Here is an 18,073-nt window from a genome sequence, read left to right as displayed (position 1 = left end):
ATTTATTACGAATCGCAGTTAACCCTACATTTCAAGAGCTGCATTTTCCCAAGTCTGCCACACAATATCTCGTGTGGAGCACTTTTTTGTATTTTTAAACAGATATTTATTTCAACAAAGGTAGAGAACTTTTAAGAAAGTAAGATAACGTCACTTTATGGGGCTTATCGGATAAGGAACCTAAGACCTCGTGCACAGCCAATCGCGATAACCACTAAATATTGGTCAGTGAACCGTTTAAAATGCTGTTTTTAGTTTTAGAAGTTGATTGACAAGATTCTCAATACACAAATAGTATATTATGTAAATATTGGATACCCGTTTTAAAAAGCAAACTTCTTTAGCGCTACATGACCAAACCAAAAGTTATGTTTACCTCTTTTTTTAAATTAAACTTTTAAACTCACATAATGTATAAAATATCTCTAGTATTTTTTTATGTGTAGGCTGACTTTTTGTAAACATATCGTACCCCCAAAAGTAAACTGTCGTAAATCTAAATTATGAGATGCATAATATGTCATCGGTATCCTATCAAAGAAAAATAGTCCTTCGGAAACAATGTTCAAAATACTGGTTTCCAAATAGAGAATCATCAAATAATATTTGTAATCTGCAAGCTTGATTTATACGAAAAAGCCTGACTTAGTTGAAGATGTAAAATAATGTCTGATTTTTTGTATGAAGTACTAATCTGAGGTAATCGGCTAGTTTCGTCGTTCACTCAGAACGAACTGAGCGCTGGGCGCATATAATATTTTTATTTTTTTAGGAAGATAGATGAGGAAGATTAGGTGGTGGTGATTTATATTAAATAATATTTATTTTCCTATAAACACGGTTACCATAAAAAAATATTATCGAAACTCAAATATAATGGTGAGCTGTGTATAATTGCTTATTTGGACGATTCGCCTCTGATACCTAGCACATAATGTGCTACTATACCACAAGAGGGGCAATTGCAAAGGCTGTCTTCAACGGTACATACCGATACGGTATACTTTATTTCTATACTATTTCCATCTACCTCGGTATGCTCTACCGACTTGTCATCTGGGCGTCATATGATCGAGTTCAACCAATAATTACACCGTACATTACTCAATTAAAATTTAAAATAGTTCTAATTCATTTTTTAAATAGGCTTCTGTAATAAAAAGCGGCCACTTCAAAGTGATTATAAACTCAAACAGATTAAAGCAAAAAATGCTCGCAGAACATGATTTTTATATGACTTTTGACAATTAACAAGACGGTAGGCTTACATTTTGTCTGTATTTATCTACCAAGGTATTACAAAGCCAGCTCTTTTGCAATTCAATACATATTCTGAAAGATAGTAAAAAGGTGTAAAAAAACTAATAACAAAAATTATTTAAATTGCTGCTAGATACACTTCAATGTTAATAGGGCAGCATACAACCACTGCATTTAGCCGACCTAGCCGTTTAAATTCAAAACTGACAGTTATGTCAGAATCCAATTTCGATTCAAAATTTACTTATTTCTCTCTCGTATTTTAAATAGGTTTTTAAGAGAAAAACCTGGCAACCTCAGAACGATTATAAAATTAATAAAATTGTAATTAAAAAATTGCTCGGTGAAACAAATTTTTTGTCACTTTTTACGGGTAGATATATGTGCCGTAGGGTCCGTAGGGTGCTCGACCCGTTGGTTCAAACCGTTGTAGCCACTTCAAAACTTGAAGATGGGGGGTCGGTAGTGTATCTTCGTAATCACTCGGGAGAATTTATAATTGTTATAACAGATACAGGAAAAATCTACATTCCAGCAAAAAGTGATTTCCTCAAAAATGCCGCTTGGGATCCTATACCTCTACGTATAGATCTGTATGTTTTTAAATAATTGTTTGTCGCAGCATATTTTTCTCAAATAAATACGGCCAGTCTACTGTTTTAAATAAGGCAAAAAATATTCCAGCCATGTTTGACCAGAGTATAAAAAACAAAAGTAATGATTAAAATAAAACAACCCCGATGAGAGTATTTTGAAACGTAATTATTACTGCCACATAAAATCTAGTTTAACCAGTTTATTTGCATACATGACAAAGAATTTTAAATAAACCTTATCTGTATCAAAGCGATCTTATAACATATACCTTTTGGAATTTGAATCTAGACAACGTAATTCGTGTACATAAATCCTTCAAAAAAAGGTTTTTTTAGGTGTGTAATTGATTTATTAATTTATTAACGGTCCAAGGAATCATAAATATATTTTAATATGTCCCAAATGAATTGTATTATTTGAAAACAAGGAAATAAAAAATGATAAATAAAACAATTAAAAACTTTTTTAAAAACCCGTAAAACATGGTCGGTAATAAATTTAATACTAGTGAAATAAATACAAGTATACTCGTATTTTACGAAATTCCCAGGTGCTCTTGAGGTGATTTTTCACCCAAACGGCGTTATATAAATTAGCCAATTATTGTTATATACTTTTAAAAATACAATAAAACGTAGCGTATTATAGAAAATTTAAAGATAAAGTATTATTTATTGTCTATCTTGAAAAGCAAAACTTTTTTTTCAGTTTCTTGTGAAATTCAGTTTTTTAAATTTTTAATTGTTATATGCCTACTATCAAATTAACTCAAAGTTTAAACAAACATATTTTATGTATTGTAGTATCAACAGGATGATTTGCAACAAATAGTCTCTAGAATGTATGATGCCTGGAGAGCGAATTGGCGATGAACGAAAGTAAGTCAAAAGTAATGGTATTTGGAAGGGGAAGTGAGGTTACTGACTTCATAATAAATTTAAACAACGAATGTCAAGAGATGGAAGAGTAGAAAAATATGTTTAAAGGAGAGTGAATGCGGGCAACAAAATGAACGGAGCACTAAGCACAGTAATTGCTAACAAAAATATGTCGATCGAAGCTAAATTGGCAGTGCACAACGAAGTTTTAGTCCCAACACTTATGTATGGAAGTGAAACATTGAACTGGCAAAGGAAGGATGAAAGCCGGGAAAACGCGGTTGAAATGTGATTTCTTAGACCAATGTGTGGGAAATCAATGTATGACAAGGTTACGAATGATGAGATCAGGCGAGAGTGTAAATCTGAGTCAAGTATAATTGATAAGATTAAGAAAGGGTCTCTGAGATGGTTTGGTCATGTAGAACGAATGGACGACGAAAGAATATTGAAACAAGTATATATGGCAAAAATGAACGGTAACGTGAGACGAGGATGACCAAGGAAGGCGTGGCATGATCAGAGAATTCTTAAGTCTGGTCATGTCAAAAGTCGGTAGAACCGAAGGGCATGTATGACAAGATGTATGAATGTGGAAGAAACTAAGAATATATGCCAGGTTAGACGTGTGTGGCGGTCCATTATCTCTGCCTACCCCTACGGGGAAATGGCGTGATGGTGGTAGTAGTAGTAGTAATATTATCAGCACTCCGATTTTGAAAGGTTTCGTAATTTTGAAATTACTACGCCAGTGACGTCACAAGTTCTGCTGACTGGTGAGTTAGCTTCCTGAAATTGGAAATCTGTCACAACACTCTATCATTGGTTGATTCGGAAGAACTTGAGAAGTAATACAAATTACTTCATTTATATTCATTTTTTTAATGTGTTTTCAAGATACTTCGCTGTATAATTAAATGTTCTAATTTTTATCGCGCTTAAGAAAATGTTTTTATATCCAGTTTCCCGCAGAACAGCACTTACACATTCATCATTCCCTTTCTGCACCTAATAGTGCATAGGACGCTGAATTGGTTCACCAATCGCAGCGTGTCGTGATAGTTTTTTGTTACATGAAGATAAGATGATCAGTACCCAGTACAATACCCTTCAGGTACTAGTCCAGGGTATATGAAATATTCTAATGTGAAAACACCCTTTTCAATAAATATTTCATATCAATCATGTCGGGAACCGAACCCGAGACCTCTTGCTTGGTAGGCAAACGACCATTCCACCACGAGGCTAACTTACTTACTCATTATGGGTAAGTACATAAATTATTAAATTGCTTATCATTTATTTATTGTTAATGTTTGTTAATAACATTTAACAGGTTTTTTAATGACATATTTTACCATGTAAGGATTTAAAAAGAATGCATTTAAAACCTTAGAACGATACCCTCGCCGGTTTTCCATATATTTTTATACTTCCCTTGTATTATTGTATTCACAAGACATAGACAATATATACATTCTCGTATATCTTTATATATATAATTCCTCTGTACGTGTGATGTCACCGTACTCCTCCTAAACGGCTTAACCGATTTACGTGCGGTTTTCAGAGAAATATAGATCTTTGCGCTGTGCGTGTTCGTAGATATTAAAATCTTCAATCGAATATGTAAAACATAAGTTAGGAGCATAAATGTTTTTTTCATCGATCTATCAGGGTTGCAATCGAGGAGAATCCATTTCCAAAAAAAGGAAAGATGTTGTTTTTTTGTGTATAAAAAAAGTTTGATTTTGAATATTTACAAACAGCATTTGTTTTTTGTGGATATCAATCAGATTCTTTCCTTAAATTCCAAATAGTTTCTACCCATTTATTTCTTTTTATTGGATTTTTGGTAACACTAAAATAATATTAAATTTAATACGTTTTTAAAAATCGTATTCCTACATAAGTACACCCCTTTGTTAGTGAGACGACCGGAGTTTGACGTTTGCAAAAAGAATGCCGTATTTGAAGAAATATTTATTTTATGTTTTGGAATTCAATCATAAACAAGTACCTTCTTAAATTCAATATTTTTTTAATATTGACAATTTTTGGTTTTGGAATTTAATCACAAACAAGTATCAAGGTACCTACTTATCAATGAAAAGTCTTTTGCCAACGTTCGGGCAGGACAACGTCTGTCGGGTCCGCTAGTATATATAGATATAATTAAATAGATCAGTTTTATATTCCCAATAGTTATACTAGAGCGAGATCTCATGCGCTGTTTTACACACCCAGAAGCCGTACAAATGCAAGTCAGAAATCACCCATTATTAGGGCAATTTGCTTGCTGAAAACGGCTTCTGCGGATAATATGGATCTATGGACAAATCATACGGACATCTTTAAATGGATAGAACACATCGAATATATAACACGAAAAATTAGAAAACTTTCCCACATCTTTAAGTCGATACGTAACATTTTATGCCTAATTAAACTCAAACAACTATATTTTATTTCATGTAACTCAATTATAACTGATGGCATAATAGGATTGGGAGGCACTAATAAATCGATATTAAAACCTCTCGAATCTGCTCAGAAATCAATAATTAAAATAATTTTTAAAAAGCCCTTCAGGTACCCTAGCGTCAAGTTATTTGAGGAATTTGAGATCTTAGATATAAGTCAATAATATATATTTAGAAAAATAATGTTTGTGAAAGCAAATTATTCTATTAAATTCCAAAACGAACACTCCCACACTAACAGAAGTCAAACTACAGGATGGGTCATGGGGTCTGCCACAAATTCCGAATTGCGGCAAAGAAATTTCAGGTTCTGGGCCCCAAAATATTCAAAATGTTACCCGAACATTGCAAAACCATGACCCGGATTCAATTTACAAATTAATAAAAAATAAAAAATTTACTCAAAAACTTTCTTTCGTAATAAATGGTATAAATTAATATTGTATTACTGTATAGTTAACTTACTAGTAAGTGGTAATATTATTGTTTATTTTGCATAAAAATATCTCCCTTAAAACAGGTTGTACGTAGTTAGGCAGACTAGACATGATCCAGAGAAATCTATTACCTAAGTGTGTATGTAGTAGATAAAGTAATTATTATTTTTGTTACTACACCATGAATATTTTCATCATTATTATTTTTCTATACATACTAGCAGTTTTGCAGCTATCTGTTTTCTATTCATTAACTTCTAACTTTTATTTACAGTCGTATACCTTTTTTATTTACTACATTTAGAGCCTTACTTATGAATGGGATGATGAAGATGGTAATACCATCCGTATTTTACCAATATACCTAGACGTCACTTTATGCCAAATGAGTAAGGCCCAATGGGTTAAACATTCTGTCAAGTAATGCAGACTACAATTGGTCAAATAAATAAATAAATATACATAATTGTATGTATTTACATTAATTATTATTTTTAGATTTAGTTTTTTTAGTATTTGTCGTGTTTTATTTACTGTTTTTTTTAAATCAATTCAATCAATCAAATCAATTTTAATATTATTTTGTAACTGACTTTAATTTTAATATCTTTAAATGTTGCTTTTAAAAGTGTTATTTTTCAATATATAATTATTTTGAGCATTTCAAAGATATATATTTTAATTACTTTTAGTACTGCTTTGTTTTTTTTAAATATTCGCATTGCATCAAAACTATTGTTACATAATTCATAATAGGTAATTAATCAGTTTCATATCTAAGTTCTTTATCGTGTATAAAGAAACTGTACGGGCACAATTTAGTCAATTTGATTTTTTATTCATCCAATTTATTTCTTTGTACTGTGCGTTTATGAAATTTTATTTATGCATATATTGTTTTAGTGACATTGTTCCTATGCTGGATCTGATGAGATAAAGCGTTATCCTTAGATGTAAATAAAAAAAATGATGCAGTGCTTTACATCAAATTATGGTTTTGTCGCTGAAATTTTTAATCCATTCGTATAGAAGCATTTCTACGAATATACATATGTCACTCCGGATCTTTACTGTACAAAGAATGTCTTCAAATATGGCGTTCAAATTGCAAAGCGTTGTACGCGATCTCGAGTCTAATATCAGCAAACTGGATGTTCTGATCCTTTACTTCTAATTAAGGCGTAATTCCGAGATAATTATTACATAATTAAGCAGCAAGAAACCATTAAGGAACACGTAATATTCTTCTAGGGAATAGAAATAATAAGTAACTCACGGCGTGTATAGTCGAACCGATAAAGGTTCCCTTTTGAACAACCATTTTCAAAGGGCTTTATTCCTTACTCTGTGGGGATATTGCAGAAAATATTAGGAATTAATTTTTACCATGGGAATTTCTAAAGTAATGAACTGTCAGATGTAATATTTAAGGTGAATATAATATTTTTCTTTAGTACCTTTCCAATATTTAGGTGTGGTTTATAAACTTGAATCAAATAAAAAATTATAAACATCGTTAGGAAAACAAAAAATGAGCATGCTACAACGAAAAGTACCTAACTAAACTCATTGATGCACCAACCTGTACAGTTATATTATAAGGAAATACCCTTAGAGTATATATATCTTACTCTAAGGAAATACTATTAGAAATAAGAGAACAAATAAAATAAATATTAAAATGTAAGTTTAAAAACCACGTGTTTAGCAGATAAGTTGGCTCTTAAAAAGTAATTGTATTTGGCTGACTTAAAATAAGTTTTTTTTTGGGTTTTCCAAAATTATGATGTATTAATTTTTTTAACGAGAATTATTGTATGGAAGGGTTTTTCTTTGTTTACAATGAGTAAGTAGTGTAATCAAGTCATTCAGCATCCACTTAACCCCTGTGTTTCTGCTATTTTTCTTGGGATTATTCTTGGAGCTTTGTTTTGTAATAGATTAAATTTATTTCAAATGTTTTGTTCTCTGCAATATTTTTCGTGATAGCTTTTAAGGGTACATATATTGTTTAAAAATGTTAATAATTAGTATATACTTTAATGATAATTAGATGTAAGCTGATATTAGGACATTCATGTATTATGTTTGCACAGTTTATGACTAAATATAAAAAAGTGTGAATATCTTTTTAACTGATATTAATTAAAAGGAAAAAAAGCAATTGACAGATTAAAAGGAAAACGATCAGATTATTAATTTATTTACTGTTTTCTTTAAAGCAGCCATTACCACACGTTTGTGTGTGATTTCGATTTATTTTTTGCATATTATTAAATACTGACAGAATAATAATAATAATCATAGTTTATTAACAAAATAACAAATACTTTATCTACTACATACACACTTAGGTAATAGATTTCTCTGGATCATGTCTAGTCTGCCTAACTAGGTACAACCTGTTTTAAGGCAGACATTTTTATGCAAAAGTAAACAATAACATTACTATCTACTAGTTGATTTACTATACAGTTATACAATATTAATTTATACCATTTATTATTTAAGAAATTATTTTGAGTAAATTTTCCAATTTTTCTCGACCTAAGCCTAATAACCATTTTTTTAATGAATCCGGGTCATGGTTTTACAATGTTTGGTTAACATATTAAATATTTTGGGGCCCAGAAACCTGAAATTTCTTTGCCACAATTCAGAATTTGTGGCAGACCCCATGACCCATCCTCTAGTTTGACTTCTGGTAGTGTGGGAGTGTTCGTTTTAGGATTTGATAGAATAATTTGCTTTCACAAACATTATTATTCTAAAAATATATAATTGCTTTATATCTAAGATCTCAAATTTCTCAAATAACTTGACGCTGAGGTACCTGAAGGGCTTTTTAAAAATTATCTTAATTATTGATTTTTGAGCAGATTCGAGAGGTTTTAATATCGATTTATTAGTGCCTCCCCATCCTATTATACCATAAGTTATAACTGAGTTACATAAAAAAATATATAGTTGTATGAGTTTAATTAGGGATAAGATGTTACGTATCGACTTCGTTTCGTTTGTGATAGACCCTATGACCCATTCTCTAGTTTGACTTCTGGTAGTGTGGGAGTGTTCCTTTTGGGATTTGGTAGAATAATTTACTTTCAAAAACATTATTAAGTCATTAAAACAAGTTCAGAAATAATCGCATTTTAAGCCTTTTATTCTTTCAACGCATTATTTCTCCCACAATTTTCTTTTATTATAAGTTTTTTCAAGCTTTGAAAGAGTAATATTTATTCTAGACATAGCTTAAAATTTGAAATTAACATCGTGCACATATGTTTAAAAATATTTGAAATATGTAAAGACTGTTGACTTCGCATGCATTCTGTCAGTATAGCCTTAATATAAGAATGAAATATTTATTATTTAATTATTACTCGTATTGAAAGTTTTTTGAAAGTGTAACTTACAATATTTGAGTTTGTCCAAATACTCGTAGACAAAAAACTGGATTTCTACCCCTCGGGAGTCATAAAGATTAACAAATTAACAAATTACACGAAACCAACTGGTCCAAGAAGTTGAAGAATTGAAAAATCGTTTTCAGGCGTTGCCTAGTATGTGAAATAATTCAGTCAGATGAATCTCTTCACAACAATAAACGTTTCAGCTCTTAAATTTCACTTAAATGAACAAAAGAAAGAATTGAAGAAATATGGATGTTTAAACATAGGCAAAATGGTGAATGTTGCACAGTGTGTAAAGTGACCACTTAAACCAGCCAATGACATGTCATAAGCCCTGTAAATGAAAAGACTTCCATATTCCCTTATTTAAGGTATTCTCCATCCCTGTTGTAATTTTTTAACTTATAACTTAGTTTTTATTTTTATAGTAATTATTTATGAAGTGTTACAGAATGTATTAAATAAAATATTATATAATTTCATATAATTTCATACTTACACTTCCTGAAGCACTTGAGATTACGGTAGCAATAACTAAAAATAAAAACTTAAACATCTTGATTTCTGGTATCAGGAGTGTAGTAGAATCCAAGAGTAAACTGGAGTGCAGCTAACCTCACCGACAACTGAATTAATCAGGTCTTGCTCCTCGTTCTTAACTCTTTTGAATGACCTCGAACATATATTAATAATTCTGCGTTCGTCAAACCTATGTTCAACCGCAATCCAAGGATTCAACAATACTCAAGTTACTCCCGCAACTATTGCTCGAGTGGGACTTGAAGTTTAACTAATGCTTAGCGATTGAACTAAGCGGATTATGGCAACCAGTTTGACATGAAGAATTCTCATCATCTAAACAATTCAATGTTGTTGAATTCAAATACGAAACTCGATTATTCTCTGCAAGATTGATTCAACAGAGTAAATGAATAAACATTTTTAATTAATCAATATCGAGTCATGATTTTAAAACAATTTGTAAATTAGATGCAAAAAAAAAATGAACGATAAAGGAAAAAAACCGTTTGTGCGCTTTTGCCTTTCAAACATATTTGTCTACTATAATACCACGTTAGCCTACACTGCATTAACAAAATGACATGGATGCATAGAATTAAGAATAGTCCAGAAGGACCGTAGAATCATATTTGAATACATCGGACTGTATCCAATAATTCCCTCACCATGCCTCATTTTCGCCGCGTGCATTCGTGATGCCGCAGCGTAATGTTGCACGATGGGAAAAAATATCATTATAACGCAAATATAAGGTTAAAAAAAAGCATCTGTTAATTTCTCTAAAATTTTATTGTGCACGCGGAAATATTGATTAACACAACAGAGTAGATAAGTAAACGGTTATTTAATAAGAGTAATTGAATTAATGAACTTTAAACTTAAAACGTAAAACCAATTTTATTTTACATAAAACGGATATTTTTATATCATGATATTATTTGATGTTTTAAAGATAATTTCGGTCAAATGTCCTCAATAGAGTTGTTTAATCTGAGATCCAATTTTTATTGGTTCTTTTATTAGATGAGCAAAGTAGGGTAAAAAAAATTACTACCTGATGCTTATCTGACAGATGGAAAAACTCAATTCAATTTTTAACTAATGCATTTGTTACATACACATTCATTTGCTAATTACAAATGAAATGTGATTGCATCCTGTTTCTTTAAGATCCTAGCAGTATTTCTACACTTCAAAAGGACACAACACGGCATAGTTGAATTCAAATCAGGAGTTGCGTACTGAGCGACGTCTTCAAAGAAACTAATGGGTCAAAACGTAAACCTACTCATTTATGAGTAGTTTAGTCGCCTTCTGTTTGATGTGCGTATGCGGTTTCTGGACTATTCTTAATTCTATGCATATATGCTTTATTTATCTCGGTGATGACATAATAATGACCCCTTTTTAAAAATCTGGCACTCATTTATTCATATAATTGGAGTTTTACTATATTTATTTTGTTTACACTATTCGAATGCCCTTTACTATCTCTGATTTTCGGATAGAATAATTCCATTGTAATCCAAGTTTAACAATGACATAGGAATCCATTTTGTTAAGGAATTAACGTATCGGTATAAACATTATCTTCAAAACTTACAGGCCTTTAAAATCTCTCAAGACCTGGATTAATAATGGATGTATCGTATTCGTGTTACAAAATTGAATTAACTATGTATTTCTATAACTGTTCTTGTTTACGAATTTTGTTGCGATTAAAACAGTCTCACCCTCATTATATCGTTGGTCATATATAGTTTTTAATTATTCATATTTTTTTCCATTATAAACTAGGATTAATAGTAAAAATTATGTGACCTCAATGGTGTTACCCGTGCCTATGGATGTAAAATTACGTAATTTTACCAAAAGTCGCGGTAAAATACCGTAATTTACGGTATTATATCATTGAAAAATAAAAGTTAGTTCGTCAAATTTGTTTCTTACCGAAAAATACCGTATTTTACCAAAATCTGGTAAAATTCCCGTAAAATACCGCGGTAATTTTACCGCCTTGCATCTCTACCCGTGCCAAAGACACTTCACAATATATATAATTTTTTTAATTTACATTTGAGAATAACCAAAGAAGACTTAATAAACAGAGATAATTAACAAAATGTTCAAACAGTTTCCAACACTACGAATTTATGTTTATAATTAATTTATGAACATATTACAAAACGCACAATGAAAGAACAAACACATTACATAAGCTATTCATTTGTGGAGTAGTAGATTCAATATTGGTTATATAAAAGGCAATTTTTGTATGTGCGTCCTCGATAGACTAAAAAACTCCTAGACCGATTTACTTGTGGTTTTTTTTAAATACCTTCGGCCTGGGCATATTTATAGCTCTTAAAATCTTCAATCTGATATAAAGACAAACAGTTAGGGGCGTTAATGTTTTATTCATCATTCACTAGGGTTGCATTCGACGAGAATGCATAAACTAAAAAATTGGGAGGACACTATTTTTTTGGATATAAATAAGTTTGTATTTGAATGTTTAGACAAAACATTCGTTTTCAATGGATGCTAATCAGAGGTTTTCCTTAAATTTTTTATACTTTCTACCCATTGATTTCTTTTAACTGAATTTTATAGAATTTAGTTTTTAGTGGAATCTACAATTTAACTTCTCCTACCCTAAGCTTAGCGACCAATCATCAACCGATAAATAAATATATAGATTAAAAATATTTTCGATGTACGATTTCAAATACAGATCTGGTGGCTTCTAAAAAGAATTTCAAGGCTTTTAAAAAGTTTTGTAACCATTTCAGCGAATTGATCATATCCAATCAATTTAATCCCAGTTAGTGAAGAATTCGCTTCCCTCTCTTCTCAATCCAATGAAGTACATATTATGTACTTCTGGATTACTTTCTTTCAGCACAAAGATGCTAAGGCTACCAGATTTCAGAGAGCTCCTTCGGGCAGCTTTTCTCGTTTGACAACGAGCAAATTTTCCGTGTATGTGGGCACCGCCAAGGAGACTTATGTCCTCAGATGCGGTGTGCGGTATGTGGTAGGTAAGCTGTACGATTTCAAAGTTTCTACTCATTTTTGGTATCTAACTTTAAAATACACGATGAGTCTTTTAAATTATATAAACAAACAATACAAATGTTTGTATTTTCCTGTTGTAAACTTTTTGAAATCAGTTTGAAGTTCCTAAAATTCCACTCGTCGATGCGATTTGTAACGCAAAGACTTTTGGTAATGTTGGCTTTCATATTCTGTCTAAATTAAACATCAACTATAAATAGGGTCAATAATTTTGACTTCCCATGCGCTCTGTAGCTGCAGGACATGTAATCTATATTGTATACGATAATTTATAAACTAAAAGCACTTCTCATTCATTTTTTTAGATTTTAATTAGATTCCTAATCATCCGTTTGCTATGCAGCTGCAAGACTTGTAATCTAGCTCGTAAATAATTTTGAATATTTAACCTTATTGGAAATGGGCAACTAAAATCCCAACCGTTTACATGATCTGCAGCTACAAGGCGTGTTGGAATGATCATTGTACAGCGCCCTTGAGATTATTTGCACAAAAATGATGCTATATATCCTAAATAAATTATTTAAAAAAACCATTGCGCTGTTTTCATGTAGAGGTAGGCAGAGAGGATAGAACGCCATACTACATTCAGAATACAGACCTCGCCTCCTCTACATTATTATGAAAATTAAAATGACTGCTACACACTTCAATAAAATTTAAATAGTGTAAATAGCTGGTTCATCTCTAATAATTTATTTTTAAATGTAAATTATTCTCTTTTTGTAGAAATAAATCTCCAGTTTTATTTCCGTATTCAATAAACAACATTCAACTGGAAAAAGTTTGCGTTTTCAGGCGTTGCCTAGTATGTAGGTGAAATAATTCAATTAGATGAATCTCACCAGCATAAATAAAGGTTTCAGCTCTTTAACTTCACAAACATCAACAGATGGAAGAATTGAAGGAATATAGATGTTCAAATATAGGCAGAATGGTGAATGTTACACAGTGTGTAAAGTGGCCACTTAAACCAACCATTGACAGGTCATAAGCCCTGTAGATGCCTAGACTTCTATATTACCTTTTCTTTAATGTTCTTCATCTCTGTTGTAATATGTTAATATAAACAACTCCCTAGGGAGTTGAATCCAGTCCTTGTCTACAAAAATTTGGACAAACTCAAAATATTGTTAATTATTATTATAGCTATTTAATAAGTCAATTTTTGCTTGAAAAACGTTATATAATGCAACCAATTAGCCTATTTTGATAAAAACGCTGCAATTGCTTAACTTTAATATTTATTTAAGTTTACTTTTTGTGGTGCAACTGACCTTAAATTTGATTTCATTTGAACTTTGGTATAAAGTGGTTATGCACAAATATTTAATTTTACATTAATTTATTCATCAGACAGAGGAGTATAATAATTATTAAGAAATTCAAGGTAAATTAAGGTAAACACTAACGTGGTTTGGAGAATTCTGTAGAAACCTGTAAAAGCGTATCAGTGTGCAGTTCCAAAGCTATCGTGTTGTAAATTGTAATTCAGTTTTTAAATTACCACCACAAAATTTTTAAAACAAACCCTTTATCGATGTTTTATGAAAATACCACCAGAAAACAATAATGTTTATAACTATTGTTCTTGTCACGGCACAAGGAAAATGCAGTTTTTAATACGTCATAAATTGTTCCGTTATATCTTAATAGTGTATCACTGTGGCTAAAAATTAATAAATTAAAATTAAATGTTAACAAAACTAAATATATGAATATAGGAAACAAAAGAATAGAAATTACACCATCAATTGTAATAGAAAATGAAAAACTTAATGAAGTCACTGAAATTAAATATTTAGGTGTAATGTTGGATTCAAAACTTACATTTCACCAAAACGCTAAGATGGTAATAAATAAGATTGCAAAAAAAATATCAATTTTGGGAAGGATCAGAAGATTTATTGATAAGGACTCCTGCAAAACTATTTACAAAGCAATTATTGAACCACACGTTAACTACTGTAGTAGCATTTTATTTTTATCGAACAAAGAAAACATAGATAAACTAACTGTATTACAAAATAAAGCCTTTAGAATCATTTAAAAAAAAAAACAGATATACGAGGGTAAAGTCGATGGTAAATGAAATGAAATTATTAACATATAAACAAAGAATATTTTACAATACAATGATATTTGTTCATAAAATTATAAACTCTAATAAAAAAACAGAATTTTGGAAAAAAATTGATCGGAACCAGCATGAACACAATCACAATACTAGAGAAAAGAACCAAATTAGACTTCCATTTAGGAAAAAGGCAAAGTCACAAAATTCAATTTTATTTAAAGCAATTAAAAAGTATTACGAAATGAAAAAAAATATTTATGAAGAAAAAAACATATCAAAATTTAAAATAATGGTCAAGACATATGTGATAAACAATTTATAAATTAAAAATATTCGTAATGTTATTATTAGAACACACATAACAATATGTATGATATGTGTGCCCTATTTTAAGATTTAAATAAATAAATAAACAAGACAGTTTCAAATTTTTGTTAAAATAAATTATGTTCATAACTCATTTATCCATGGAGCTGCTCCAAATTTGACTTACTTAATATAAAGTTTCACGACATACAAAAAAACATTTTTAAACCCTTCAAAATTACGGTGATTCAAAACGAAAATATGAAACAAATTATTCATTATAGATAGCGTTTTATAATTTTTCGCTCTATAGATGCTGCTCGCTTAAAATTAATACAAGCGTAAAGTGGTTTAATTTCATAACTAACATTGACTTCCGGGAACGGACGCAACAGCCTCCTATAAGGGGCGTTTTGAGGATACGGTAGTGGATGTGCATCTTTACACCTGCGGGTTCCTGCCTCCCCGGAAGTTTCACATTGTAGGTGGCGTTTTTATATATATTTTTTTGAAAAATTCAATTTTTACGTTTATTTTGAATGGAAATTTTGCAAAACTTGGTTTGCGGAAACATTACACTATATTGATTGTAACAAATACCATACTCGTAACAATATAATTTAGGTCGTCTCCACAAAATGGTGTACAAAACAAAAAGAGATAAGTTTTTTTGGTTTGTACGCCATTTTGTGTAAAGCGCCATCTATGAACAATCAGTTTCATAATTTCGTTGAGAATCACCTTGAATATTCGTCAGTGCATTAATTTCAACATATTTTAATATGTTTTTGTTATTTCCTTTTCCTCAGCTTCTTACAGTGCTCTTTTTTTATTTTATTGTTGGTATATTATTTCACATTTTCTTTTTAGTGTATAACTTGTTCTGCTATTATATTTGTGAAAAACTTCACCTTGATGTATGTACTACTTGAAATACTTTTATTAAATGATTTGTGTCGTTTTTCCTAAGAAAAATAAACTAAACACTTTTTTAAATGTATAGTATATTATTTTAGAACCTCAAAAAATACCTTATATTTTACATAAAGATGATAAGGCTTGTAATTCTCAAGAAGTTACCTAATTTAAATTCTATAATTTTTCTAGCTGGATATTTTCAATAAATGTCTCGATATTCCATTGTTGCCGGAAAACGCATTGATAAATCAGGACTGCAGACCGGAAATGGCGCCATAAATAATACAATACAATATCCACCATTTCCTCCAAATAGTTCGGAGCTCCCTTTGAAAACATTTCTACCTTAAAAATAAAACCTATCCGGTAAGCAACGATGAGTTATGATCGCGGTAATCGTTAAAGATTCGCATCAAAGCTGTATTTGATTGTGATTTGTATTCATTTACAAATCAATATTGTCCAAATGTTGATCACTAAAATGACATTTAATGTTATTGGCTTCCGATCCAACCTGCCTCTGGTCGCGCACGTACCAAAAATAATGTTATGTTTAAGAGGTAAATACCAACTCTTGCTATTGGAGAGTATTGAGAAATATCACGTTTTTTCAAAACATTTAAAAAGTAAGAAGGGTCAATGAAATACATTTATTTTTATTTTTATTTTTGAAAAATAGAGTAAAAAAATTTTTTTTGCTACCTATTCGTATAGAAAATATTTTTATACATGTAATTTTGAATTTGTGCAAAAACATTGCATTGGCCACGCTCCTAATACGTGTCGACTCACGTTAATTTTGAACACTGTTCCTAACCGTTTACATTTTTGTAGAACATCGTCTTTTGTAGAATCTTGACGTCACAATTATCAATGCCAAACATGTCGCGTTTTTCCAGTGACACATTTTTTTATAATTTCTTTTTTAAAGTTATGTATGAAAACATTTCTCCACAACATCCATATTGATTTTAAAAATACAATTAACTATTCTTAGTCAATTTCATATATTGTTATCAGTATTCGTAGTATGTGATATTTCCCTATAATGCCTTCATAATATTGAGCCATCGCTCAAGGGTTCCTCGCGCGATGTGTTGTCCCAATTCAACGCCTTAATACCCGTATGCAGAGACAAAACTTAAGGTGAGGAAAGAACATTCTAATTTCAAATGCAGAGAATAACTCGAAGGTGAAGACAATAGAATGTACTTTCCTCACCTGAAGGTTTGTCTCTGCATACGGGTATAAGAGTCCGATATTAGAAACATCACTTTACATCATGCCAATACAAGCAATATTACTAATGCCAATTTTATGCGGATAGTTAGGTATCCAAGGTAGTGATTGAAAGCTCTAATTGAAATTTTTAAAATGCCTTTAGAAATTAATGACGTGAAAATGCCTTTCTTGTCCTGCTCCGTGTGCCTGTTAAGCTAGGGTTTCCTAAGACAGCGGTGTCCGTATCTTAACGGTCGTTGTGAACGGTGATGCGATGGACAGCCGTCGTAACGGTGAAAAAATAGTGGTTTTCTAGAAAAACGGTGTTATCAACACCGTTTAACACCGTTTTCCTAGGAAACCACGCTCTAGTCACCATTACGACGGCTGTCCACCGCATCACCGTTCACTACGGCCGTTAAGATACGGGCACCGCTGTCCTAGGAAACCCTAGCTTTACTAACATAAAAAAAAACCTTTCCTGATTCTAAGTAAGGTAAGTTATAAAATCAACAATCAATGTTTTGAGTATGTCCAAATGTTTGTAGACCGGCTGGATTTTATCCCTGGGGAGTTCCTATTTAGATTTAAATTTGTTGCAACAGAGAGGAAAACCATTTTTAAAAAGGTAATATGGAAATCAAGGCATTTACAGGGCTAATGACCTATGTAAAAAGTGGCCACTGAAACCAGGTAATGACAAGTCAAAGACCCTGTAAACGCTTAGACTTACAGACTTACATATCACGGATGTCATTTGGATTTTGGATGCAACAATATTTAAGTTAACAATATTTTGATTATGTCCAAATATGTGTATACAAGGATTTGATTTCCCCAAGGATTTTTCAAAGATTTAACATCATTATCATTCCCTTTCCGC

General features: G+C 31.1%; 1 protein-coding gene across 1 annotated transcript in view; it reads right to left on the bottom strand.

Annotated features, from left to right (window-relative positions):
- Positions 1-9,696, bottom strand: part of LOC148278948 (aldo-keto reductase AKR2E4-like) — a 29,536-nt gene extending 19,840 nt beyond the window's left edge. Inside the window, exon 1 of the mRNA XM_088230674.1 lies at positions 9,568-9,696. Within this exon, the coding sequence (XP_088086800.1) occupies positions 9,568-9,624 (57 nt within the window). The 5' untranslated portion in view covers positions 9,625-9,696. The remainder of the gene's footprint in view (positions 1-9,567) is intronic.
- Between the last annotated feature and the right edge of the window lie 8,377 nt (positions 9,697-18,073).

This window comes from Micrasema longulum, unplaced genomic scaffold (genome assembly GCF_059751315.1).
Source record: "Micrasema longulum isolate JH-2025_06_02 unplaced genomic scaffold, ASM5975131v1 h1tg000805l, whole genome shotgun sequence".
Taxonomy (NCBI): Eukaryota; Metazoa; Arthropoda; class Insecta; order Trichoptera; family Brachycentridae; genus Micrasema; species Micrasema longulum.
The sequence above is the reverse complement of the archived record's forward strand: the minus strand, read 5'-3'. Positions and strand labels throughout refer to the sequence as shown.